A 25,901-nucleotide genomic window follows, 5' to 3' on the forward strand; every position below is an offset into this window, starting at 1 on the left:
GTTTCATCACCTTGAGTTTTGTCTCCTTTTGCTTTTCCACTTTGTTTCTATTTTGTCTCCTTTTGCTTCCTTTTTTGCTTGTTTTGTCTCATTTTGCTCCCTGACCTTCTGTTTTTGCTCGATTTTATTTATCTGAATCGATTTGCTTTGCATTTGGGTTTCTTCCTCTCCCCCCCCTCCCCACTCCCAGCTCCCCCTCCGTGTGTGACTGGTGACAAAGTTATGATTTGGAGGTTTAAAGTGCACCATCTGCTTAAAAAAACAAAGGAAGAAACAGCCCTCCCCCCACCCCCCCAACCCAACCAACCAAAAAACACCCCTCCAAAAACCGGGAATAAAAAGGGAATCCAAGTCCTAGCTCCTTCCATCCTTGGTGAGGAAGACAGCAGAGTCCATGGGGATCACCCTGCCTGACTGAAACCTCCACGGTCCCCTACAGTTGGATATTGCTGTACACCAGAACTACCTTGAGGTCAACAAAAAGATCGAGTGGAAGGTGAGGAGCATCTACTGCACAGGGGTGTGGAAGGCTTAGCCCTGCCTTTGTTGCAGACAGAGAGGGGAGGGGGGGACCCCCAAAACAACCAAAAACCACCCCCACCCCCACCCCCCCAAGAAAACAACCCCAAATCAAATGAAAAGGACTCTACTGGTTTACATGAGGCAAAAGTGGCTGCATCAGTCCATGTGACAAAGCATCGTGATGGCATGGGGAGAACCTTCAGGAAGCAAAAGGGAGAGCAGAGGACACCTCTTGGAGGACCGGCAGTGGAGTTCAGCTGGGAGCATCAGGGTGGCTGCGTACGGGGAGGGGAGAGGAGAGGGGCTAGGGGCGGGAGAGAGGAGGAGGAGGAGGAGGAGGAGGTAACAAATACTCGGTGGTGACCTCGAGCGGGAGCCTAGGAGGGGCAGGGATCATACAGGAGGCTTGCTCTTGCCAGAGAGAGAGAGAGACAGAGAGTCCTGCAGGCCGGAGGGATCCCTTCATAGCCTGGTCTGGGCCTCGGGGATGTAGATCTCGATGCTCTCGGCGCTCTCGGTGGCGGAGTTCTGGCGGACGGAGGCCGCGCGCTTGGCGGCCACCAGCCGCTTCCGAGCCTCCTGGCGCTGCGAGCTCTCCAGGGAGCGTTCACGGATCAGTGGCACCTGACCTTTCGATGGCTTCTTTGGCACTGGAGGAGGGACCCTTCTCTCCTGATCAAAGCAGAAGGTTAATGGCGTTATACAGCTTCGCAGGGAAAGGGGGTGGGGAGGGGGAGGGGAGGGGGGAGAGGGGGTTGGAAAATAGGCTGGGAGAGGTTAGAACACAACATTTTACCTAATCGTGTTAGCTCTTATCTGCCTTTCTGTCTTCAGTCATAGAATCATAGAACCAGAGCATGGGAGGGTGGGAAGGGACTTCTGGAGGTCATCCAGTCCAACCCCCCTGCTCAAGCAGGGCACCCACAGCAGCTGGCCCAGCAGCACTATGGCCAAGAAGGGGGGCAGGGGGAAGGGCTTGGGGGAGGGAGTTGGAAGCTCTCCACACCAGGAGACTCCACAACCTCTCTGGGCAGCCTGCTCCAGGCCTCCAACACCCTCACACCAAAGAAGTTTCTCCTCATCTTCAGATGGAGCCTCCTGGGTAGGGCCACACCAAGGGCTGGCCACAGAGGAAAGGCATCCAGGTGGGTCTGGAGAGCCTCTAGAGAAGGAAACTCCGCCGGCTTTTGCGCCCAAGGATTCAGAACCACGGGCCAAAGGGTGAGGGGAGGGCCAGCCCCAGCGAGACCTCTCCTCAGGGCTGAGGAGACCCCCAGCAGACCGCTCCCCAGGGTGGGAGCATCCCAGCAACCCCAGCAGCTCCTCCCGCTGCCAGGCACTGGGAAGGAGAACATCCTGGAAGCAGCCTCCCAGCACCATCAGCACGGCGCAGGGCAGCTGGAGAGCCCAGGACCACCTCTCGGTGGAGAGCCCCCAGCTCCTGGGCCCCCCTCTTTTATGCGCACAACGCAGGCATCGTGGAGATAAAGACCTTCTGTGACCTTCTCCAGCAGCGGCTGGGAAGAGGCTGCCTGCAGCTGGCGCTGTGGCAGGGAAAGGGCTGAGGGAGCACCTCCGGCTCAGGGACTCCTGGTTCTGGAGAGGCTTTCAGCACTGCTCAAAAAGCCTCTGCAGGCTCGGGAGCTCTAAAGCCTCCTTCCTGCTCAACAGGCAGGAAGAGAGACAACCCGCTGGAAACAGGAGAAGAGGGGGGAGAGAAAGGGGGGGAAAGGCAGAAAGGGAGGAAAACAACTTGAAAAGGAAAAAAAAAAAGGAGGAAAAGCTTTAAAAAAGGAGGAAAAGCTTTAAAAAAGGAGGAAAAACGTTAAAGAAGGAGGAAAAATGTTAAAGAAGGAGGAAAAGCTTAGAAAAGGAGGAAAAGCTTTAAAGGAGGAAAAACTTAAAGGAGGAAAAGCTTTAAAAAAGGAGGAAAAGCTTAAAAGGAGGAAAAACTTAAAGGAGGAAAAGCTTTAAAAAAGGAGGAAAAGCTTAAAAGGAGGAAAAACTTAAAGGAGGAAAAGCTTTAAAAAAGGAGGAAAAGCTTAAAAGGAGGAAAAACTTAAAGGAGGAAAAGCTTAAAGGAGGAAAAGCTTTAAAAAAGGAGGAAAAGCTTAAAAAGGAGGAAAAACTTTAAAAATCAGGAAAAACTTTTAAAAGCAGGAAAAACAACTTTGAAAAGGAGGAAAAACTTTGAAAAGGAGGTAAAGGTAACTTGAAAAAGCAGGAAAAATTAGAGCAAGGAAACTTCCAAAAGTAAGAAAAGCCCTTAAAAAGGGCGCGGGGGAACCAACTTAACTGAATGGGAGACTGGAAAGAGGAGAAACAAACTTTACAAGGGAGGAAAACACAGCAGGAAAAGCTTTAAAAAGGAGGGGAAAGGGCTTAAAAAAATAGGGAAAAACTTAAATAAAGCAGGAAAACGTTGTCTAGGGATAAGAAAAACTTAAATGTGGTAGGGAAGAAGAAAGGGAGGGAGAAAAGCTTCAGGAAGAAACTCAGTCAGCAGAAAAAAAGTGAAGGAAGTAGGGAGGAAAAAAAACCTTCTAAAAACCTTAAGGTAGGGAAAAACTGAAACAGGAAAAACTGAAACAGGAAAACCTTTGAAAAGTAGGAAAAAATTGTTGCAGGAAAAAGATTGAAAGCCCAGGGAAAAAAAAAAAAACAACCAAACCAACAAACTTTAAAAGTAGGGAAAAAAAATTAACTTCAAAAGGAAAGTTGGGGAAAAAGAAGGGAAAAAAATAAAGCACCTAAAGCTTTAAAAAGTAGGGGGGAAAAAATCCTTTACAAAGTTGGGGGGGGGGGGGAAATGAAAACTTGGGGGGAAAAAAGTAGGGAAAAAGCTTTAAAAAGAAGAAAAAATGGGGGGAAAAGTAAAGAGAAAGAGAAAGGAGGAAAAAAGAAACACATGGAAAAAAAACAGAAGTAGGAGAAAGTTCCAAGCCGTGAGGAGAACCTGGCTGAGGCAGCAGGGTGGCACTGGCTCCAGGGGGTGCTCAGCCAGCAGGGCCTGGTGGTCTCTCCTGCTTGCAAAGCCCACCCAGAGCCACCCTCCCCCCCACCCCCCCCGCTTGGAGAGGAGCCTCTCCTGCCCAGCTGAGAAGTGTCCTCAGGGCCGAGCTTGAGGCCTCACCCAGAGCTCTGCAGTTCATTATTAGCTTGGCCTGGGGGGCTCCAGCCCCTTCCAGCTGAGAACCTGGCCGCCAGGGTGGGGCTTGGGGGGCACCGCTCTGGTGCTGCCCCACGGCAGCCTCACTTGGCTGCAGGAAGCTGCTTGGTTACTCTCAGGCTTTGCTCTCTCACTGCATCCAACCTATGCTGCTCCAAGAGCACCCAGAGGCGACTGCAAAGATCCAACATTGCCCTGAGAGGCTTTGCTTCTTTCCTTGCTTTTTTGTTCCCTCTCCTCTCCTCTCCTCTCCTCTCCTCTCCTCTCCTCTCCTCTCCTCTCCTCTCCTCTCCTCTCCTCTCCTCTCCTCTCCTCTCCTCTCCTCTCCTCTCCTCTCCTCTCCTCTCCTCAAATCTCCTCAAATCTCCTCAAATCTCCTCAAATCTCCTCAAATCTCCTCAAATCTCCTCAAATCTCCTCAAATCTCCTCTCCTCTCCTCTCCTCTCCTCAAATCTCCTCTCCTCAAATCTCCTCTCCTCAAATCTCCTCTCCTCTCCTCTCCTCTCCTCTCCTCTCCTCTCCTCTCCTCTCCTCTCCTCTCCTCTCCTCTCCTCTCCTCTCCTCTCCTCTCCTCTCCTCTCCTCTCCTCTCCTCTCCTCTCCTCTCCTCTCCTCTCCTCTCCTCTCCTCTCCTCTCCTCTCCTCTCCTCTCCTCTCCTCTCCTCTCCTCTCCTCTCCTCTCCTCTCCTCTCCTCTCCTCTCCTCTCCTCTTCCTCTCCTCTCCTCTCCTCTCCTCTCCTCTCCTCTCCTCTCCTCTCCTTTTTTGTTCCTTTTCTTTCCTTTTTGTTTCTTTTCTTTCTTTAAATTTTGTTTTCCTTTCCTTTTTTTTTAAAATTGATTTTATTTTTTCTTTTTTTTTTCTTTTTTTTTTAACTGTTTTTGGTTATTTTTAAGTCAGGAGCTGATCTGTGTGCCCTCAAAGCACAGTGAAAGGCTGTGGGAAGGGGAACAGGGCCAGGGGGTGGCAGCTCCTGGCAAGCTTTACCTGCTGCTGCTGCAGGGCCCTTGCTCCAGCACTGGTTCACAGCACCCCTGGGTGAGGGGCTGGGAAGGGAGCTCTGGAGCTCCCCCAGCCCAAGCCCTGCACCAGCAGGGCCCCCCCAGCAGCTTGCCCAGCAGCACAGTGCCCAGGGGGGGTTGGAAGCTCTCCACCCCAGCAGACTCCACAACCTCTCTGGGCAGCCTGCTCCAGGCCTCCAGCAGCCTCCCCCCAAACCACTTTCTCCTCCTGCTCAGCTGCCACCTCCTGGCTTCCAGGCTCTGCCCCTTGGCCTGGCCCTGGGCACCACTCAGCAGAGCCTGGCCCCAGCCTCTTGCCCCCCACAGCTCCTTCAGCTCTTGCTGAGCATTGCTCAGCTGCCCTCTGGGGCTGCTCTCCTGCAGGCTGCACAGCCCCAGGGCTCTCAGCCTTTGCTGCTGCCAGAGCTGCTCCAGGCCCCTCAGCAGCTCTGCAGCCTCCCCTGGGCTCTCTCCAGCAGTTGCCTGTCCCTCTGGGACTGGGGAGCCCAGAGCTGTCCCCAGCAGTGCAGCTGTGGCCTCAGCAGGGCAGAGCAGAAGGAGAGAAGAATCTTCCCTTGCCCTGCTGGCCACACTCTTCTTCATGCCCCCCAGTAGACCTCTGGCCCTCTTGGCCATAGGAGCACAGTGCTGCCAGCAAGGCTCAGCTTCCTTTAACCCCTTAAAGCCATTGTTCTGGTGGGAAACTCTTGGAAATATTGTTCAAAAGCAAAGGAAAAGGCACAGCTTTGGGGTTTGGGGGAAAGCTCTGGCTTCTTGCTGCTGCAAGTGGACTCCCCCTACCCACTCTGCTGCCAGAGCTCCTCAGGTCACTCTTATCTGCTGAGTGATGTTCCTCCTCCTTCTCCTCCTGGCTGACCCTCTCTGATTGCTACCAGCCCAACCACAGCAGAAATTCAGCCCTCTGCAGGAGCACCACATGAGACCCATCCAGGAATATGGGTCTGGACTTAAGGGATTTGTGAGTCCTGGGCTCACCCAAACGCTGGCCTTGAGAGGGGGAGGAGAAAAAGAGCAGAAAAGGCAATGGGTGGCAAAGGAGAGTGGGCAGTGAAGTGTGGGGCACACCTGGCAGGGGTGCTGGGGTGGAGGCAGAAGACTGCAGCCCCAAAAAACCCCAAGCAAACAACAAAGCCAAGAGCAAAGCTGCAGAGGGGGTTTGTGCCACTCCTGGGCCGGTGAAACTGGCTGGAGCATAAAATCCTCCATCAGAGCTCCCAGAGGAAACTGAGAAACAAAGAAGTGGGCCCCAAAAAAGAGACTAAAAGGGGGGGGGAGGGGGGGGTGTCAAAAGAGGAAGAGAAAAAGGGAGGAAGAAAAAAAAAAGGAAGGAAGGAGGGAAGGAAGGAAGAAAGGAAGGAGGGAGGGAAGGAGGGAGGGAAGGAGGGAGGGAAGGAGGGAGGGAGGGAAGGAGGGAAGGAGGGAAGGAGGGAAGGAAAGGAAAGGAGGGAGGGAGGGAGGGAGAAAGGTAGGGAGGAAGGGAAGAAGGAAGGGAGGAGGGAAGGAACTCAGAAGGAAGGGAGGGAGGGAGGGAGGCAGGGAGGAAGGGAAGAAGGAAGGAGGGAAGGAGGGAAGGAGGGAAGGAGGGAAGGAAGGGAGGGAGGGAGGGAGAAAGGTAGGGAGGAAGGGAAGAAGGAAGGGAGGAGGGAAGGAACTCAGAAGAAAGGGAGGGAGGGAGGGAGGCAGGGAGGAAGGGAAGAAGGAAGGAAGGAAGGAAGGAGGGAAGGAGGGAAGGAGGGAAGGAAGGAAGGAAGGAAGGAAGGAAGGAAGGAAGGAAGGAAGGAAGGAAGGAAGGAAGGAAGGAAGGAAGGAAGGAAGGAAGGAAGGGAGGGAGGGAGGGAGGGAGGGAGAAAGGTAGGGAGGAAGGGAAGAAGGAAGGGAGGAGGGAAGGAACTCAGAAGGAAGGGAGGGAGGGACGGAGGGAGGGAGAGAGGCAGGGAGGAAGGGAAGAAGGAAGGAGGGAAGGAAGGAAGGAAGGAAGGAAGGAAGGAAGGAAGGAAGGAAGGAAGGAAGGAAGGAAGGAAGGAAGGAAGGAAGGAAGGAAGGAAGGAAGGAAGGAAGGAAGGAAGGAAAGGAGGGAGGGAGGGAGAAAGGTAGGGAGGAAGGGAAGAAGGAAGGGAGGAGGGAAGGAACTCAGAAGGAAGGGAGGGAGGGACAGAGGGAGGGAGGGAGGCAGGGAAGAAGGAAGGAAGGAAGGAAAGGAGGGAGGGAGGGAGGAAGGAAGGAAGGAAGGAAGGAAGGAAGGAAGGAAGGAAAGGAGGGAGGGAGGGAGAAAGGTAGGGAGGAAGGGAAGAAGGAAGGGAGGAGGGAAGGAACTCAGAAGGAAGGGAGGGAGGGACAGAGGGAGGCAGGGAGGCAGGGAAGAAGGAAGGAAGGAAGGAAGGAAAGGAGGGAGGGAGGGAGGAAGGGAGGGAGGGAGGAGGGAAGGAACTCAGAAGGAAGGGAGGGAGGGACGGAGGGAGGGAGGAAGGGAAGAAGGAAAGAAGGAAGGAAGGAAGGAAGGGAGGGAGGGAGGAAGGAAGGAAGGGAGGGAGGAAGGAAGGAAGGAAGGGAGGGAGGGAGGGAGGAAAGGAGGGAGGGAGGAAGGAAGGAAGGAACTCAGAAGGAACTTGGAAGGAAGGAAGGATCTTAGAAGGCACTCAGAAGAAAGGAAGGGAAGGAGGATGAGAGGAAGGGAGGGAGGAAGAGAGGAAGGGAGGGAGGAAGAGAGGAAGGGAGGGAGGAAGAGAAGAAGGGAGGGAGGGAAAGAAAGAGAGAAAGGAAGAGAGGAAGGAAGAAGAGAAAGGAAGGAAGGAAAAAGGCAAAGAAGGCATGAAACCCAAGGAGGGAAGGAAGAACAGCAGCAGCTCAGGAAGCTGTTGGTGTCAGAGCTCGGCCGGCAGCGCTGCGGGCCTGCGGTGCCTGCCGCCCCCCCTGGCGGGGCTGGTTCCTGCAGTAAGAGAGGCTGGAGCCCTGGGCTGGGTGCGATGGGCACAGCCATCAACGTGGTTTATTTCAACAGATCCAAGGCAGAGCATAAGGCAATTTCCTTCCAGCTAAGGTCGAGATGGAACAAACAATCAAACCAAAAAGAGAGCAGCATCACAGAGTCACCACGTTCCCCCTCACCACCACCACCACCAGCACCACCAGCAGCCCCTTCCCAGAGACAGGCTTTGGGCCTTTGTTTCCTGCTGGGGGGTGGGGTTGGGTTGGGTTTTGTTGCTGCTGCTGCTGCTGCTGTTGTCTCTGTCGGCTCGGCAAGCAGAATGATGCTGCCAAAAGCAAACCAACCAACCAAACCAACCAGAAGCAAAGAGCAAGACCCAACCAACCCCCCACCCCCCCCCAAAATAAAACACACCACCACCACCACCCCAAAAAACACACCACCACCCCACCCCCCCCCAAAAAAGAAAGCCCAGCTTGCAGCTGATCTCTCCCAGGTGACGTTGTGAGCGGTGGCCCTGAGCGGGTCTGAGCTTGGCGCGCCAGCGGCTCGGGGCCGGGGCCGGGCAGCGCCGGGCGGCCGCCGCCGCGGCTGCCCCTACTTAAGCTGTCCGGCATTGGTGCAGGGTTTTAAATGAAGCATACAAAAGCGACAATGTTCTACCTTCTTGTCATGGGGATCCATCTGTTTCCAATTATTGGCCTTTAACTGATGGAGTTCATCAAATTTCATACTAATGTTCTCTATGGACAGCTGCAGCATATCCCAAAACCCTGCTAAGTCCTGGGAGGTCGGCCGGGGGTGCGCGTTGGGGTTCTGCGGGACAGAAGAGAAGACAGAGGACACGACAGGCTGGGGCTGGGGGTTCAGGGGGCAGGGGGGAGGGCAAGGAAGGGGGTTGCACCCAGCTGGGGACATAGCTTGGCGGTGAGGAAGCTCCAGCAGCCCCAAGCTGCGTGGTGAGATGCGCAGGGAGAGGCAAAGCAGAGCTGCTGACGGCCAGGAGCTAACGCATGGAATCGTGGAGTTGTTAGAAGCATAGAACCATGGAACCGTAGAATCAGTAAGGCTGGGAGAGACCTCAGAGGTCATCACGTCCAAGCTGGCACCCAACACCTCATGGCTAACTCAACCATGGCTCCCAGGGCCACATCCAGGCTTGGGATGGGATGGAATGGAGTGGAGTGGAATGGAGTGGAGTGGAGTGGGATGGAGTGGAGTGGGATGGAGTGGAATGGGATGGAGTGGAGTGGGATGGAGTGGAGTGGGACGGAGTGGAGTGGGATGGAGTGGAGTGGAATAGAATCAACCAGGTTGGAAGAGACCTCAGAGCTCATCCAGTCCAACCTCTCCCCCAACACCATCTGAGCAACTCAACCCTGGCACCCAGGGCCTCAGCCAGGCTCTTCCTAAGCACCTCCAGGGATGGGGACTCCACCACCTCCCTGGGCAGCACATCCCCAGGGTTAATCTCCCTTGCTGGGAAGAACTTCTTCCTCACCTCCAGCCTGAACCTCCCCTGGCACAGCTTGAGACTGTGGCCTCTTGTTCTGCTGCTGGGGGCCTGGCAGAAGAGCCCAACCCCCACCTGGCTCCAAGCTCCCTGCAGGGAGCTGCAGAGAGCAAGAAGGTCTCCCCTGAGCCTCCTCTTCTGCAGGCTAAGCAACCCCAGCTCCCTCAGCCTCTCCTCCCAGGGCTGTGCCCCAGACCCCTCCCCAGCTTTGTTGCCCTTCTCTGGACACCTTCCAGCAGCTCAACCTCTTTCCTGACCTGAGGAGCCCAGAGCTGGACACAGGACTCAAGGGGTGGCCTGAGCAGTGCTGAGCCCAGGGCAGAAGGACTTCCCTGCTCCTGCTGGCCACACTCTGCCTGCTGCAGGCCAGGATGCCCTTGGCCTTCTTGGCCCCCTGGGCACACTGCTGCCTCATGTTCAGCTGCTGTCAATCAGCACCCCCAGGTCCCTCTCTGCCTGGCTGCTCTCCAGCCCCAGCCTGTAGCACTGCCTGGGGTTCCAGCTGGAAATGGCCTCTGAGGTCATCGAGTCCAGCCATCAACCTATGACCACCATGGCCATTAAGATCATAGAATGGCTCAGGCTGGAAGGGAGCTCAGAGCTCAGCTGCTCCAACCTCCCCTCCATGCCCAGGGACACCTCTCAGCCAGACTCAGCTGCTCAGGGCCTCATCCAGCCTGGCCCTGAGCACCCCCAGGCAGGAGGCAGCCACAGCCTCCCTGGGCAGCCTGGGCCAGAGGCTCAGCAGCCTCACACTCAACAACTTCTTCCTCAGCTCCACTCTGCCCCTGCTCTGCCTCAGCTCCAAACCCTTCCCCCTGGGCCTGGCTCCAGCCCCCCTCAGGAGCAGTTCCTCTGCAGCCTTCCTGCAGGATCTGCACATTCAGCAGACCCAGAGAAGTGGTTCTACCACTTTGCTCTTGTGAGACCCCACCTGGAGTACAGTGTCCAGCTCTGGGGCCCTCAGCACAAGAAAGACTTGGACCTGATGGAGAGGGCCCAGAGGAGGGCCACAAAAGTGATCACAAGGCTGGAGCACCTTCCCTGTGGAGACAGGCTGAGCAAACTTGGGTTGCTCAGCCTGGAGAAGTGAAGGCTCTGAGGAGACCTTAGAGTGGCCTTCCAGCATGTGCCAGGGGCCCACAAGAGAGCTGTGGAGGGACTGTTTGCAAGGGGCATGTGGCAACAGAGCAAGGGGCAATGGTTTTACACTAGAGCAGGACAGATTCAGGTTGGACATTAGGAAGTTGTTGTTCACTGTGAGGGTGGTGGAGCACTTGGACAGAAGGTTGAGGCTCCTTCCCTGGAGATATTCAAGGTCAGGCTGGAGTGGCTGAGAGCTGCCAAACAGAAAGGGACCTGGGGGAGAGTGGTGGGGAGCAGCTAAACAGGAGGCAGCAGTGTGCCCAGGGGGCCAAGAAGGCCAAGGGCATCCTGGCCTGCAGCAGGCAGAGTGTGGCCAGCAGGAGCAGGGAAGTCCTTCTGCCCTGTGCTCAGCACTGCTCAGGCCACCCCTTGAGTCCTGTGTCCAGCTCTGGGCTCCTCAGGTCAGGAAAGAGGTTGAGCTGCTGGAAGGTGTCCAGAGAAGGGCAACAAAGCTTGGGAGGGGTCTGGAGCACAGCCCTGGGAGGAGAGGCTGAGGGAGCTGGGGTTGCTTAGCCTGCAGAAGAGGAGGCTCAGGGGAGACCTTCTTGCTCTCTGCAGCTCCCTGCAGGGAGGTTGGAGCCAGGCGGGGCTCTGCTCCCAGGCAGCCAGCAGCAGAACAAGAGGCCACAGTCTCAAGCTGTGCCAGGGGAGGTTCAGGCTGGAGGTGAGGAGGAAGTTCTTGCCAGCAAGAGAGATTGGCCCTGGGGATGTGCTGCCCAGGGAGGTGGTGGAGTCCCCAGCCCTGGAGGTGCTCAAGAAGAGCCTGGCTGAGGCCCTTGGTGCCAGGGTTGAGTTGCTCAGATGGTGCTGGGGGAGAGCTTGGACTTGATGATCTCTGAGGTCTCTTCCAACCTTGTTGGTTCTATGATTCTATGATAGGGCTCTGAACAACCTGATCTAGATAGGGATGTTCTTATTTACTGCAGGGGGGGGCAATGGACGAGATGACTTCTAGAGGCCCCCTCCAACCCATTGCATTCTATGATTCCATGATCCCTTCAGCTCCTGGCAGCAGCTCTGAGGAGCCCCTGGAGCCTTCTCCTCTGCAGGCTGCACAGCCCCAGCTCCCTCAGCCTGTGCTCCCAGCAGAGCTGCTCCAGCCCTGGCAGCATCTCTGTGGCCTCCTCTGGCCTCTCTCCAGCAGCTCTGTGTCCTCCTGCTGCTGGGGACAGCAGAGCTGGAGGCAGGCTTGGAGGGGAGGTCTGAGCAAGGCAGAGCCCAGGGGCAGAATCCCCTCTGCTGCCCTGCTGCCCACCCTGCTCTGGCTGCAGCCCAGCACACAGCTGCCTGAGGGCTGCAGGAGGCACTGCTGGGGAGCTGCTCAGCACCCAGCACCCCCAAGCCTCTTCCTTCAGGGCTGCTCCCAACCCACTCTGCCCCCAGCCTGGATCTGTGCCTGGGGCTGGCCTGAGCCATCTGCAGGACCTGGCGGTCGGCCTGGTTGGAGCAGGGTCAGTGAGGGCCCAGGGCAGAGCTGGAAGGGCAGGTACCTACCAGGTTTTCTTCACAAAGCTCTCTGAACTGGTAAAATTTCTGGGCCATGAGGAGCTGGGCACTGCCCACTGCAGTTCGGATTTTGCCTAGAACTGAAAGAGAGAGAAGTGTCAGTCCTGGGGCTGCCCTGGCTGGGGGCAGCCAGGAGCCCACGAAGGGAGGGGGCAGCTGTGCAGGGCTCAGCTCTGGCTCTCCACACCCATGCCCTCCCTCAGCCAGGGACTGCAGGGCAGATGATGAATCTGAGCCCAGGCCTGCACTAGGCAAAAACACTGCAGCTCAATCCCACCCCCACCAGTGGGACCAGCTGGAAGCAGCACCAGAGCCCCACGGAGGCATGGCTCAGCACTGCTGCAGGGCAGGAAGCTCAGAGACCTCTTCAGGCTGAAAACTGCCTGCAGCTCCTCCAGTCCAACCCTCGACCCAGCACTGCCAGGTCACCACCCAGCCACACTGCTCAGCACCACATCTCCAGGGCTTTGCAGGGCTTCCAGGGATGGGGACTGCAGCACCGCCCTGGGCAGCCTGGGCCAGGCCTGGGGGGGTTGGAACTGTACTGCTCCCAACACTGAGCCCTGGGAAGCAGCACCTGTGACTGGCCACCAACTGGAGTCACCTCCATTGCCCACCACTCCTTGGGCCCAGTCAAAACATATTGAAGGGAAGGAAGGAAGGGAAGGGAAGGGAAGGGAAGGGAAGGGAAGGAAGGAAGGGAAGGGAAGGAAGGGAAGGGAAGGGAAGGGAAGGGAAGGGAAGGGAAGGGAAGGAAGGGAAGGGAAGGGAAGGGAAGGGAAGGGAAGGGAAGGGAAGGAAGGGAAGGAAAGGAAAGGCAAGGAAAGGCAAGGCAAGGCAAGGAAAGGCAAGGAAAGGAAAGGCAAGGAAAGGAAAGGCAAGGAAAGGCAAGGCAAGGAGGGAGGGAGAAAGGAAGGAAGGAACTCGGAAGGAACTCGGAAGGAAGGGAGGGAGGAAAGAAGGGAGGAAGGAAAAGAAGGAAAGGAGGGAGGGGAAAAGGAAGGAAGGAACTTGGAAGGAAGGAACTTGGAAGGAACTCGGAAGGAAGGAACTCAGAAGGAAGGAACTCAGAAGGAAGGGAGGAAGGAAGGAAGAGAGGAAGGAAGGAAGAGAGGAAGGAAGAGAGGAAGGAAGAGAGGAAGGAAGAGAGGAAGGAAGGGAGGAAGGAAGGGAGGAAGGAAGGGAGGAAGGAAGGGAGGGAGGAAGGAAGGGAGGGAGGAAGGGAGGGAGGGAGGGAGGGAGGAAGGAATTTGGGAGGGAGGGAGGGAGGGAGGGAGAAATTCAGAAAGGAAGGGAGGAAGGAACTCAGGAAGGAACTCGGAAGGAACTCGGAAGGACCTAGGAAGGAAGGAACTTGGAAGGAAGGAAGGAACTTGGAAGGAAGAAGGAAGGAAAGAAGGAGAAGACAGAGAGACAGAGAGCAAGCACGCAGTCAGGCAGGCAGGCTGGCAGGCAAGCAGAGAGCTCTGCTGTCAGCCTTCCTGGGAAGATCTGGAGGCTGTCCTGGCGCTGGGAGCAGCTGCAGCCCACGCCCCCAGCCCGCAGGCAGCAGGCAGCAGGCAGCAGGCAGCAGGCAGCAGGCAGCAGGCAGCAGGCAGCAGGCAGCGGGCAGCAGGCAGCAGGCAGGGCTCTCCCCGGGCTTCGTCGGCGCAGCCACACGCGAAGCGGACCGGCACAACCCCCCCCGCTGAAGCGAACCCAGACACCCACAGCGGGACCAAAGCTGCCTTCTGCTCCTTCGAGGTTTGTCCCTCAGCCTCCCCAAAGCTCCCTCCGCAGGGCAGCTGAGGGCAGGATGGCAGGTGGGGATCACTGAAGGCTGCAGCCGGCGAAGTGGAGGGATGAAAGGGGGATGGGAGGGAAGGGTCCGTGCCCACCGAGCTGCAGGCCGGAGCTGTGTGAGCACGGAGGGAGCCCAGGCTTTCATTTGGTGCCCAGGAGCTGGAGGACGCCCTGGGGGGACTGTCCCGGGGCACAGGGCTCTCGTTGCTGTCACCAAGGGTGGCTGCCCCCCACGCTCCGCACCCAGCGCTGCAGAGGGACACCCCTCCCCCCCCCCCCCCGGGGTGTCCCAAGCCATTGATGCAACCCAATGTGCAGAGCACTCCGCTGGAAGGACTTCCCCGGGGCAGGAGGAGCTTCTGACTGCCGGGAGCTTTCATGTGGTTCCCATTGTTCGCTAGGAAAGCTCTTCCCACCGAGGATGCTTGGGAACAGCTGCCTCAGCTGGAGGGCTCGGCTGCTCTGAGCCCTCCCCAGGTGTGAGGAGAGGGGGGAAAAACAAACAGCCAAACAACAGCTTCGTGGGACACAAAAATAACCTCAACAGCGACCTCAACAACTTTCAACAAGACCAAGGGCAGGGTCCTGCAGCTGGGTCGAGGCAATCCCAGGCACAAATCCAGGCTGGGCAGGGACTGGCTGGAAAGCAGCCCTGAGGAGAGAGCCTTGGGGGTGCTGGGGGAGGAGAAGCTCACCAGGAGCTCTCAGTGTGCACTTGCAGCCCAGAAAGCCAAGCAGAGCCTGGGCTGCAGCAAGAGAAGTGTGGCCAGCAGGGCAAGGGAGGGGATTCTCCCCCTCTGCTCAGCTCTGGGGAGACCCCACCTGGAGTACTGCCTCCAGTTCTGGAGCCCCTAGGACAAGAGGGATCTGGAGGGGCTGGAAGGTGTCCAGAGCAGGGCCAGGAGGATGAGCAGAGGGCTGGAGCACCTCTCCTGTGAGGACAGGCTGAAGGAGTTGGGGCTGTTCAGGCTGGAGAAGAGAAGGCTCCCAGGTGACCTCATTGTGGCCTTCCAGTATCTGCAGGGGGCTCCAAGAAGGCTGGGGAGGGACTGCTCAGGATCTCAGACAGTGATAGGACTAGGGGGAATGGAATGAAGCTGGAGGTGGGGAGATTCAGGCTGGAGGTGAGGAGGAAGTTCTTCCCCATGAGAGTGGTGAAGCCCTGGAATGGGTTGTCCAGGGAGGTGGTTGGGGCACTGTCCCTGGAGCTGTTTAAGGCCAGGCTGGATGAGGCTCTGGGCAGCCTGATCTAGTGTGGGGTGTCCCTGCCCATGGCAGGGGGGCTGGAACTGGATGATCCTTGTGGTCCCTTCCAACCCTGACTGATTCTGTGATGCTATGATGAGAAACCCCCCAAAAAACACCAAAGAGAGGAGCGATGCCCTTGGAGCGCTGCACTGCATGAGGTGGGGATCACTGAACAGAGGGATTAGGGAGCTGTGGATGCTCAGAGCCATGAACCATAGAATCATCCAAACAGAGAACTGTGGAAACAGAGTCACAGAATGGTTTGGGTGGGAAAAGCCCTCTAGGATCATCCAATCCAACCAACAACCCAACGCCACCAGGGCCACCAAACTCTCTCCCCAGGTGCCATGGCCACACGGTTCAGGAACCCCTCCAGGCTTGGGGACTCCAGCACCTCCCTGGGCAGCCTGGGCCGGTCCCTGACCACTCTGCAGACAGAAATTGTTCTCCTCTCCAACCTAACCCTCCCCTGGTGCAACTTGAAGTCATCTCCTCTCCTTTCTATCACTTGATCTTAGAGAGAAGAGCCCAACCCCCAGCTCACTCCAGCCTCCCTTCAGGGAGCTGTAGAGAGCAATGAGGTCTCCCCTCGGCCTCCTCTCCTCCAGGCTGAACACCACCAGCTCTCAGCTGCTCCTCCCCAGCCCTGTTCTTCAGACCCTTCCCCATCTTTGTTGCCCTTCTCTGGACCCTCTCCAGCCCCTCAATGTCCTTCTGGGAGTCACCAAAACTGAACCCAGGACTCGAGGTGTGGCCTCAGCAGTGCTGGAGGTTGCAGCAGATGACCTTTGAGGGCCCTTACAGATCCTAGGATGGGTTTGGGTGGGAAGGGATCCTTAGGATCCTAGGATGGTTTGTGTGGGAAGGGATCCTTAGGATCCTGGGATGGTTTAGGTAGGAAGGGATCCTTAGGATCCTGGGATGGTTTGGGTGGGAAGGGATCCTTAGGATCCTAGGATGGTTTAGGTGGGAAGGGATCCTTAGGATCCTAGGATGGTTTGGGTGGGAAGGGATCCTTAGCATCCTAGGATGGTTTGGGTGGGAAGGATCCTTAGGATCCTAGGATGGTTTGTGTGGGAAGGGATCTCACAGATCCTGGATGGTTTGGGTGGGAAGGGATCCTTAGGATCCTAGGATGGTTTGGGTGGGAAGGGATCCTTAGCATCCTAGGATGGTTTGGGTGGGAAGGGATCCTTAGGATCCTAGGATGGTTTGGGTGGGAAGGGATCTCACAGTTCCTGGGATGGTTTGGGTGGGAAGGGATCTCACAGATCCTAGGATGGTTTGGGTGGGAAGGGATCCTTAGGATCCTGGGATGGTTTGGGTGGGAAGGGATCCTTAGGATCCTAGGATGGTTTGGGTGGGAAGGGATCCTTAGGATCCTGGGATGGTTTGGGTGAGAAGGGATCCTTAGGATCCTGGGATGGTTTGGGTGGGAAGGGATCCTTAGGATCCTAGGATTGTTTGGGTGGGAAGGGATCCTTAGGATCCTAGGATGGTTTGGGTGGGAAGGGATCCTTAGGATCCTGGGATGGTTTGGGTGGGAAGGGATCCTTAGGTATCCTAGGATGGTTTGGGTGGGAAGGGATCCTTAGGATCCTGGGATGGTTTGGGTGGGAAAGGGATCCTTAGGATCCTAGGACGCTTTGGGTGGGAAGGGATCCTTAGGATCCTAGGATGGTTTGGGTGGGAAGGGATCTCACAGCTCCTAGGACGGTTTGGGTGGGAAGGGATCCTTAGGATCCTAGGATGGTTTGGGTGGGAAGGGATCCTTAGGATCCTGGGATGGTTTAGGTGGAAGGGATCCTTAGGATCCTGGATGGTTTGGTTGGAAGGGATCCTTAGGATCCTAGGATGGTTTGGGTGGGAAGGGATCCTTAGGATCCTAGGACGCTTTGGGTGGGAAGGGATCCTTAGGATCCTAGGATGGTTTGGGTGGGAAGGATCCTTAGCATCCTAGGATGGTTTGGGTGGGAAGGGATCCTTGGGATCCTGGGATGGTTTGGGTGGGAAGGGATCCTTAGGATCCTAGGATGGTTTGGGTGGGAAGGGATCCTTAGGATCCTGGGATGGTTTGGGTGGGAAGGGATCCTTAGGATCCTAGGATGGTTTGGGTGGGAAGGAATCCTTAGGATCCTAGGATGGTTTGGGTGGGAAGGAATCATTAGGATCCTAGGATGGTTTGGGTGGGAAGGGAATCCTTAGGATCCTAGGATGGTTTGGGTGGAAGGGATCCTTAGGATCCTAGGATGTTTGGGTGGGAAGGGATCTCACAGCTCCTAGGACGCTTTGGGAGGAAGGGATCCTTAGGATCCTAGGATGGTTTGGGTGGGAAGGGAATCCTTAGGATCCTGGGATGGTTTAGGTGGAAGGAAAGGGATCCTTAGGATCCTGGGATGGTTTGGGTGGGAAGGGATCCTTTAGGATCCTGGGATGGTTTGGGTGGAAGGGATCCTTAGGATCCTGGGATGGTTTGGGTGGGAAGGAATCCTTAGCATCCTAGGATGGTTTGGGTGGGAAGGGATCCTTAGGATCCTAGGATGGTTTGGGTGGGAAGGGATCCTTAGCATCCTAGGATGGTTTGGGTGGGAAGGGATCCTTAGGATCCTAGGATGGTTTGGGTGGGAAGGGATCCTTAGGATCCTAGGATGCTTTGTGTGGGAAGGGATCCTTAGGATCCTAGGATGGTTTGGGTGGGAAGGGATCCTTAGGATCCTAGGATGGTTGGGTGGGAAGGGATCCTTAGGATCCTAGGATGGTTTGGGTGGGAAGGGATCTCACAGCTCCTAGGACGCTTTGGGTGGGAAGGGCCCTTAAGGACCACCTGATGCAACCTGCAAGTGCCATCCCAAGCATGAAGAAGAGTGCAGGCCCCTGGCTGGGGCGGGCTGGGGGCCCTTCCCCGAGGGCAGCAGAGCTCAGTGTGCAGAGATGGCAGCAGAGGGAACAGGAAGTCCTTGGCCTTGGCTGCCCGGCGCCTGGCGCCCTGCCCGCAGCCCCTGCTCCCGGCTGCCTGTGGGCTGCATGCTGATGCTGCTCTCCATTGTTGTCGCTGCTGCTGGAGCTGGAGCTGCATCTAGTCACCGATCCCCTCACCCCCTCCACACGGGGAGGGATGGGGGGGAGGGAGTGGGCTCTGTTAATGTGCAACCCATCAACAGCCTGCCCTCTCACCGAACTCAGAGGAGAAGGAGGGTGGGGGGAGAAGAAATCAATCCCGGATGAAGCCTGTGGGAGGCTGAAAGGAATCCCCCCAGAAGGCACAAAGTCTTAGCAAGAGGCTAAGCCTGGCTTCCAACCCCACCTGGGTCGGAGTGTAGGATGGTTTCACTTCATCAAAACCTTCAGGGCCAAAGAGAAAGGACAAGATGGGAGGAACCCCCCCCCCCCCCCAAAAGCAAAACTGGGCTGATTGATGGGGCTAGGCTGGGAAAGTTGGGGCTCTGCAGCCTGGAGAAGAAAAGGCTCCAGGGAGACCTTAGAGCAGCCTGCCAATACCTGAAGGGGGCTACAAGAGAGCTGGGGAAGGACTTTGAACAAGGGCTGGGAGCCACAGCATGTGGGGCAATGGCTTTGAGCTGGGAGAGGGCAGATTGAGGCTGGAAAGGAGAAAGGAATTGCTGAGAGTGAGGCTGGGGAGACTCTGGCACAGGCTGCCCAGGGAGGCTGTGGATGTCCCCTCCCTGGAGTTGTTCAAGGCCAGGCTGGAGGAGGCCTGGAGCAACCCTGGCTGGTGGGAGGTGTCCCTGGGCATGGCAGGGGGTTGGAGCTGGAGGAGCTTGCAGGTCCCTTCCAGCCCAACCCATTGTGTGGTTCTATGAAACACTTCTGAGGTCTGAAGCCAAGGGATCAGATGGAGCTGCACAGCTGAGGATCAAACCCCATCAGAGGAAGCATCAGAGAATAGGACAGGGGGAGATGTGTCCTGATTTCCAACCTCAGCTCCCCCTGGTGCAGCTCCAGGCCATTCCCTCTCCTGACCTACCGTCCCTCGGGAGGAGACTGCGGCTAACAAGGGGAACAGAATGTAAGAAGCCGACCACCAAAGCCACCTGAAATGATCTGAAAGGTCAGCAGGCAGGAGCCAGGGCAGGTGTGAGGAGCAGCAGCACTCCCTGGCCCCAAAACTCAAACGGATCCCTTCGCATTCCAAATTCGAGGGGCCCCAGGGTCTGAGAACAAAGGAGCCACTTGAGGACGATCAGCCGCCCTTAATGGGGCAACACCTGGCTGGTAGGCAGGGCCCGAGCTAGCCACAGCACCCCAGGAGCTGCCCATCGCCCCAGCAGGCAGGGCTGGGCACAAGAGAGGGAATCGCGGGGAGCCCAGGCGGGCGTTTGGGTGGCAGAGGCTGGCTGGGCGCCGTGCATAGGGAGCGCTCCCAGCACGGAGCTGGCTCAGGGGCATTCCCCAGCCAGGAGCCAGCAGCCCTTTCATTCCCGCTGCCAGGGCACACCGAAATCGCTGCAGGCATGACAAAAGGCAGGAAATGCCAAGCTCAAGCTGCTGCTCAGGGCTTAAGCAGCAAAACAACCCAGAGGGCTCAGGCATGGAAGGAGCAGCCCCTGGCTGGGAGCCGTCCAGGCTCAGTGGAGTGGTGTCGGTGCCTGCATGAGGAAATGCTGGGAGCTGAGCACTTCCCCAGTGCCCTCTGGCTTCTCCAGCTCTCCTCAGCACACTTTCCAGGCCTTTCCCCCCTCTCACTGGATTCTTCCCTCGCTGGTGGACTCCACCTTCTCTCCACCCAAGCCTTTGGACACTGGCAGGGCTTCCAGCCAGGAACCCTCAGGGACGGAGAAGTCCCCAGCTAGGGATAAAAGAAAAAGCAGCCCAAGCAAAGGCCAAGCTGGGCATGTGGCCAGGGGCTTGTGGCCAAGGGGACTCCAGCAGGACCTGGCCACGTGTCAGGGTGCTGATTGTCCCCCTGCAAGGCTCCAGCAGCTGCTGCAGGGTGAGGCCATTGCTTCCCTTCCCCTCCCCCCAGCAGCAGGGACCACCACAGCCTGGGGAAGCCCCACCGAGCCCTGGCCAATGGTTTTCCTTGCTCATGGCTGAGAGAGAACTTATGGATGTCCTCTTCCTTTGCCATGTGGCCTTTCAGGGCTTGAAGGGGCAGAGAGGAAGGATGGGGGCAGATTCCTGAGCCAGGCCAAGGGGGGGATGGTTTTGACTCAAAGAGGGAGACTGAGAGCGGAGAGAAGGGAGAAATGTTTGCCCCTGAGGGTGGGGAGAGCCTGGCCCAGGCTGCCCAGAGGGGTGGAAGATGTTCCATGCCTGGAACCAGAGAAGGGCAAGGAAGCTGGGGAAGGGTCTGGAGAACAGGGCTGGGGAGGAGCAGCTGAGGGGGCTGGGGGTGCTCAGTGTGGAGAAGAGGAGGCTGAGGGAGACCTCGTTGCTCTCTACAGCTCCCTGAAGGGAGGCTGCAGTGAGGTGGGGGTTGGTCTCTTCTCCCTAGTATCAGGTGACAGAAGGAGAGGAGATGGCTTCAAGTTGGCCAGGGGAGGTTCAGGCTGGAGATGAGGAACAATTTCTGTGCTGCAAGAGTGGTCAGGGACCGGCCCAGGCTGCCCAGGGAGGTGCTGGAGTCCCCATCCCTGGAGGGGCTCCAGAACCCTGTGGCAACTGGGGAGAGGGTTTGGTGGCTGTGGTGGGGTTGGGTTGCTGGCTGGACTGGATGATCTGGGAGGGCTTTCTCCACCTAAGCCATTCCCTGAGTCCATGAAATCATCCCCAGTGGAAGGGGCTCCCCGCTCCTCCCCAGCCCGCCTCTCGCCGCCCAGCCACCCCACCACAGCTTGGTTTGCTGTCGCCTTTTGACGCACAGCAGCAGACTCCACTCCCCCAGCTCGAAGCCTCCAGCCCAGCCCATCTGGTATCCTCATCCCCAGCTAGCTCAAGCCCAAGGTGTCTGTGCCCCCAGCCCCTGCCACCCAGCCCCTGCCTGCCCAGCGCAGCTGCCGCGCACAAGGGCTGCATTGTCCGCCGGAGCCGCGGATCGCCTTACGGAGCGCCGGGCACAGAGGGGGGGGCACACACCCCAGCCCTCTGTCAGCTGCCATGCCAGGGACAGAAGCCTCCCCTCAGCACACCTCCTGCTCCTCCACTTTGTGATCCGGCCAAGCGCACGCCGGGGGCGGCAGGTGGGGGACAAGGGCTGCGCTCCCTGCCCTGCTCCTGTCCTGTGCCAAGCCAGGCAGCTCTGCTGCTCCTGCCTCCCTCTCCAGAGACCTCCCTTAGGGCAGGGTTTGTTTGTGGCCCCGCTGAGCAGGCAGAGTGGGCCCTGCCATATGCTTCTGCTTGGCACCAGGTAGAGCAGGACATGCTGAGCTGCACCGAGAAAGCCCCAGGAGACCTCCACGGGCCGCAGCTGCCACGTGCCGGAGCGGCCGGCGGTGTCACACCAGCGTCACAGCACTCAGCACAGAGAATCAGCCATAGGAGCAATCAGAGCAGCAAAGAACCAATCATAGGATCAATCACAGCATCAAAGAATCAGCCATAGGATCAATCATAGCATCAAAGAACCAATCATAGGATCAATCACAGCATCAAAGAATCAGCCATAGGATTAATCATAGGATCAAAGAACCAATCATAGGATCAATCATAGCATCAAAGAACCAATCACAGAGTCAATCATAGGATCAATCATAGCATCAAAGAATCAGCCATAGCATCAATCATGGCATCAAAGAACCAATCACAGGATCAATCATAGGATCAATCAGAGAATCATAGACTCAATCAAAGAATCAAAGACTCAATCACAGAGTCAAAGAATCAGGCATAGGATCAATCATAGAATCAATCATAGACTCAATCAAAGAATCAGTCATAGGATCAATCATAGCATCAAAGAACCAATAGAGGATCAATCATAGCATCAAAGAACCAATCACAGGATCAGTCACAGGATCAATCAGAGAATCATAGACTCAATCAAAGAATCAATCAAAGAATCAAAGACTCAATCATAGAGTCAAAGAATCAGGCATAGGATCAATCATAGAATCAATCATAGACTCAATCAAAGAATCAGTCATAGGATCAATCATAGCATCAAAGAATCAGCCATAGCATCAATCATGGCATCAAAGAACCAATCACAGAATCAATCACAGGATCAATCAGAGAATCATAGACTCAATCAAAGAATCAATCAAAGAATCAAAGACTTAATCACAGAGTCAAAGAATCAGGCATAGGATCAATCATAGAATCAATCATAGACTCAATCAAAGAATCAGTCATAGGATCAATCATAGCATCAAAGAACCAATAGAGGATCAATCATAGCATCAAAGAACCAATCACAGGATCAATCACAGGATCAATCAGAGAATCATAGACTCAATCAAAGAATCAATCAAAGAATCAAAGACTCAATCATAGAGTCAAAGAATCAGGCATAGGATCAATCATAGAATCAAAGAACCAATCATAGGATCAATCATAGCATCAAAGAATCAGCCATAGCATCAATCATGGCATCAAAGAACCAATCACAGGATCAATCATAGGATCAATCAGAGAATCATAGACTCAATCAAAGAATCAAAGACTCAATCATAGAGTCAAAGAATCAGGCATAGGATCAATCATAGAATCAATGACAGAATCATAGAATCAAAGAATCAGCCATAGGATCAATCATAGAATCAAAGAACCAATCATAGGATCAATCATAGCATCAAAGAATCAGCCATAGCATCAATCATGGCATCAAAGAACCAATCACAGAATCAATCACAGGATGAATCAGAGAATCATAGACTCAATCAAAGAATCAATCAAAGAATCAAAGACTTAATCACAGAGTCAAAGAATCAGGCATAGGATCAATCATAGAATCAATCATAGACTCAATCAAAGAATCAGTCATAGGATCAATCATAGCATCAAAGAACCAATAGAGGATCAATCATAGCATCAAAGAACCAATCACAGGATCAATCACAGGATCAATCAGAGAATCATAGACTCAATCAAAGAATCAATCAAAGAATCAAAGACTCAATCATAGAGTCAAAGAATCAGGCATAGGATCAATCATAGGATCAATCATAGCATCAAAGAACCAATCACAGGATCAATCATAGGATCAATCAGAGAATCATAGACTCAATCAAAGAATCAACCAAAGAATCAAAGACTCAATCATAGAGTCAAAGAATCAATCACAGGATCAATCATAGAATCAATGACAAAATCATAGAATCAATCAAAGAGTCAGCCATAGGATCAATCATAGAATCAAAGAACCAATCACAGAATCAATCACAGGATCAATCAGAGAATCATAGACTCGGTCAAAGAATCAATCAAAGAATCAAAGACTCAATCATAGAGTCAAAGAATCAATCACAGGATCAATCATAGAATCAATGACAGAATCATAGAATCACTCAAAGAATCAGCCATAGGATCAATCATAGCATCAAAGAACCAATCACAGAATCAATCATAGGATCAATCATAGAATCAATAATAGGATCAATCATAGAGTCAAAGAATCAAAGAATCAATCATAGAATCAAAGAATCAGTCATAGGATCAATCATAGAAACAAATAACCAATCATAGGATCAATCATAGAATCATTTACAGAATCAATCATAGCATCAAAGATTCAGTCATAGGATCAATCATAGAATCAATCAAGGAATCAATCACAGAATCAATCACAGAACCAATCAAAGAATCCATCATAGGATCAATCAGAGAGTCAAAGAATCACAGAATCAATCATAGAAACAAATAACCAATCATAGGATCCATCATAGAATCAATCACAGAATCAATCACAGAATCAAAGAATGAATCATCCAGTCAACCAATCAATCAATCAATCAATCATCAAACTGTGTTCTTCTGCAGGACCCTGCAGATCCCCAGGCCCATGCCCCACCGCAGCACTGCCAGGTCGCCACCAAACCAGGGCCCTCAGCACCACAGCCCCGCAGCGCTTCGGTCCCCCCGGGGATGGGGACTCCACCACCTGCCCTGGGCAGCCTGTTCCAGCCCCTCACCGCTCTGTCAGGCAAGAAATCTCTCCTCAGATCCAAGCTAACCCTCCCCTGGCACAGCCTGAGGCCATCTCCCCTCATTCCATCACCTGATCCTGGGGAGAACATCCCAACCCCACCTCACTCCAACCTCCTTTCAGGGCATTGTCGAGAGCAGTGAGGTCTGCCCTGAACCTCCTCAAGACTAAGCAACCCCAGATCCCCTGGGACCTGACCTCCTCCAAACCCCATTTAACCCACAGTAAGTAGGGCAAGATGACCTTTGAGGGCCTCTTCCAAGCCAATCTGCAACCCTCCCTTCCAACCCTTCCTTCCAACCCAATCTGTAACCCTCCCTTCCATCCCTTCCTTCCAACCCTTCCAACCCAATCTGAAACCCTTCCAACCCAATCTGTAACCCTTCCTTCCATCCCTTCCTTCCAACCCTTCCAACCCAATCTGAAACCCTTCCAACCCAATCTGTAACCCTTCCTTCCAACCCTTCCTTCCATCCCTTCCTTCCAACCCTTCCAACCCAATCTGTAACCCTTCCAACCCAATCTGTAACCCTTCCTTCCAACCCTTCCAACCCAATCTGTAACCCTTCCTTCCAACCCTTCCAACCCAATCCGAAACCCTTCCTTCCAACTCTTCCAACCCAACCTGTATCCTTCCAACCCCTCCAAACCCAATCTGTATCCCTTCCTTCCAACTCAATCTGTAACCCTTCCTTCCAACCCTTCCAACCCAATCTGTAACCCTTCCTTCCAACTCTTCCAACCCAACCTGTATCCTTCCAAGCCCTCCAAACCCAATCTGTAACACTTCCTTCCAACTCTTCCAACCCAATCCGAAACCCTTCCTTCCAACTCTTCCAACCCAACCTGTATCCTTCCAACCCCTCCAAACCCAATCTGTAACCCTTCCTTCCAACCCAATCTGTAACCCTTCCTTCCAACCCTTCCAACCCAATCTGTAACCCTTCCCTCCAACCCTTCCAACTCAATCTGTAACCCTTCCTTACAACCCTTCCAACCCAATCTATAACCCTTCCAACTTAATAATCTATAACCCTTCCAACCCAGTCTGTAACCTTTCCTTCCAACTCAATCTGCAACCCTCCCTTCCAACCCTTCCAACCCAATCTGTAACCCTTCCTTCCAACCCTCCAACCCAGTCTGTATCCCTTCCTTCTAACCCAATCTGTAACCCTTCCTTCCAACCCAATCTGTAACCCTTCCTTCCAACCCAATCTGTAACCCTTCCTTCCAACCCCTTCAACCCAATCTGTAACCCTTCCTTCCAACTCAATCTGTAACCCTCCCTTCCAACCCTTCCAACCCAATCTGAAACCTTTCCTTCCAACTCTTCCAACCCAACCTGTATCCTTCCAACCCCTCCAAACCCAATCTGTAACACTTCCTTCCAACTCTTCCAACCCAATCCGAAACCCTTCCTTCCAACTCTTCCAACCCAACCTGTATCCTTCCAACCCCTCCAAACCCAATCTGTAACCCTTCCTTCCAACCCAATCTGTAACCCTTCCTTCCAACCCTCCAACCCAGTCTGTATCCCTTCCTTCCATCCCAATCTGTAACCCTTCCTTCCAACCCTCCAACCCAGTCTGTATCCCTTCCTTCCAACCCAATCTGTAACCCTTCCTTCCAACCCTTCCAACCCAATCTGTAACCCTTCCCTCCAACCCTTCCAACTCAATCTGTAACCCTTCCTTCCAACCCTTCCAACCCAATCTGAAACCTTTCCTTCCAACTCTTCCAACCCAACCTGTATCCTTCCAACCCCTCCAAACCCAATCTGTAACCCTTCCTTCCAACCCAATCTGTAACCCTTCCTTCCAATCCTTCCAACTCAATCTGTAACCCTCCCTTCCGACCCTTCCAACCCAATCCGAAACCCTTCCTTCCAACTCTTCCAACCCAACCTGTATCCTTCCAACCCCTCCAAATCCAATCTGTATCCCTTCCTTCCAACCCAATCTGTAACCCTTTCTTCCAACCCAATCTGTAACCCTTTCTTCCAACCCAATCTGTATCCCTTCCTTCC

The 25,901-nt window shown here is 54.8% G+C and overlaps 1 protein-coding gene across 1 annotated transcript in view; it reads right to left on the reverse strand.

Moving 5' to 3' along the window:
• Positions 1 to 298: 298 nt before the first annotated feature.
• Positions 299 to 25,901, reverse strand: part of DLGAP1 (DLG associated protein 1) — a 48,008-nt gene continuing 22,405 nt past the window's right edge. The window contains exons 5-7 of the mRNA XM_054164413.1: positions 11,791 to 11,882; positions 8,301 to 8,453; positions 299 to 1,194 (exon numbers count right to left, since the gene is read on the reverse strand). Of these exons, the coding sequence (XP_054020388.1) occupies positions 985 to 1,194; positions 8,301 to 8,453; positions 11,791 to 11,882 (455 nt within the window). The 3' untranslated portion in view covers positions 299 to 984. The remainder of the gene's footprint in view (positions 1,195 to 8,300; positions 8,454 to 11,790; positions 11,883 to 25,901) is intronic.

Source organism: Dryobates pubescens, chromosome 9, assembly GCF_014839835.1.
Source record: "Dryobates pubescens isolate bDryPub1 chromosome 9, bDryPub1.pri, whole genome shotgun sequence".
Classification (NCBI taxonomy): domain Eukaryota; kingdom Metazoa; phylum Chordata; class Aves; order Piciformes; family Picidae; genus Dryobates; species Dryobates pubescens.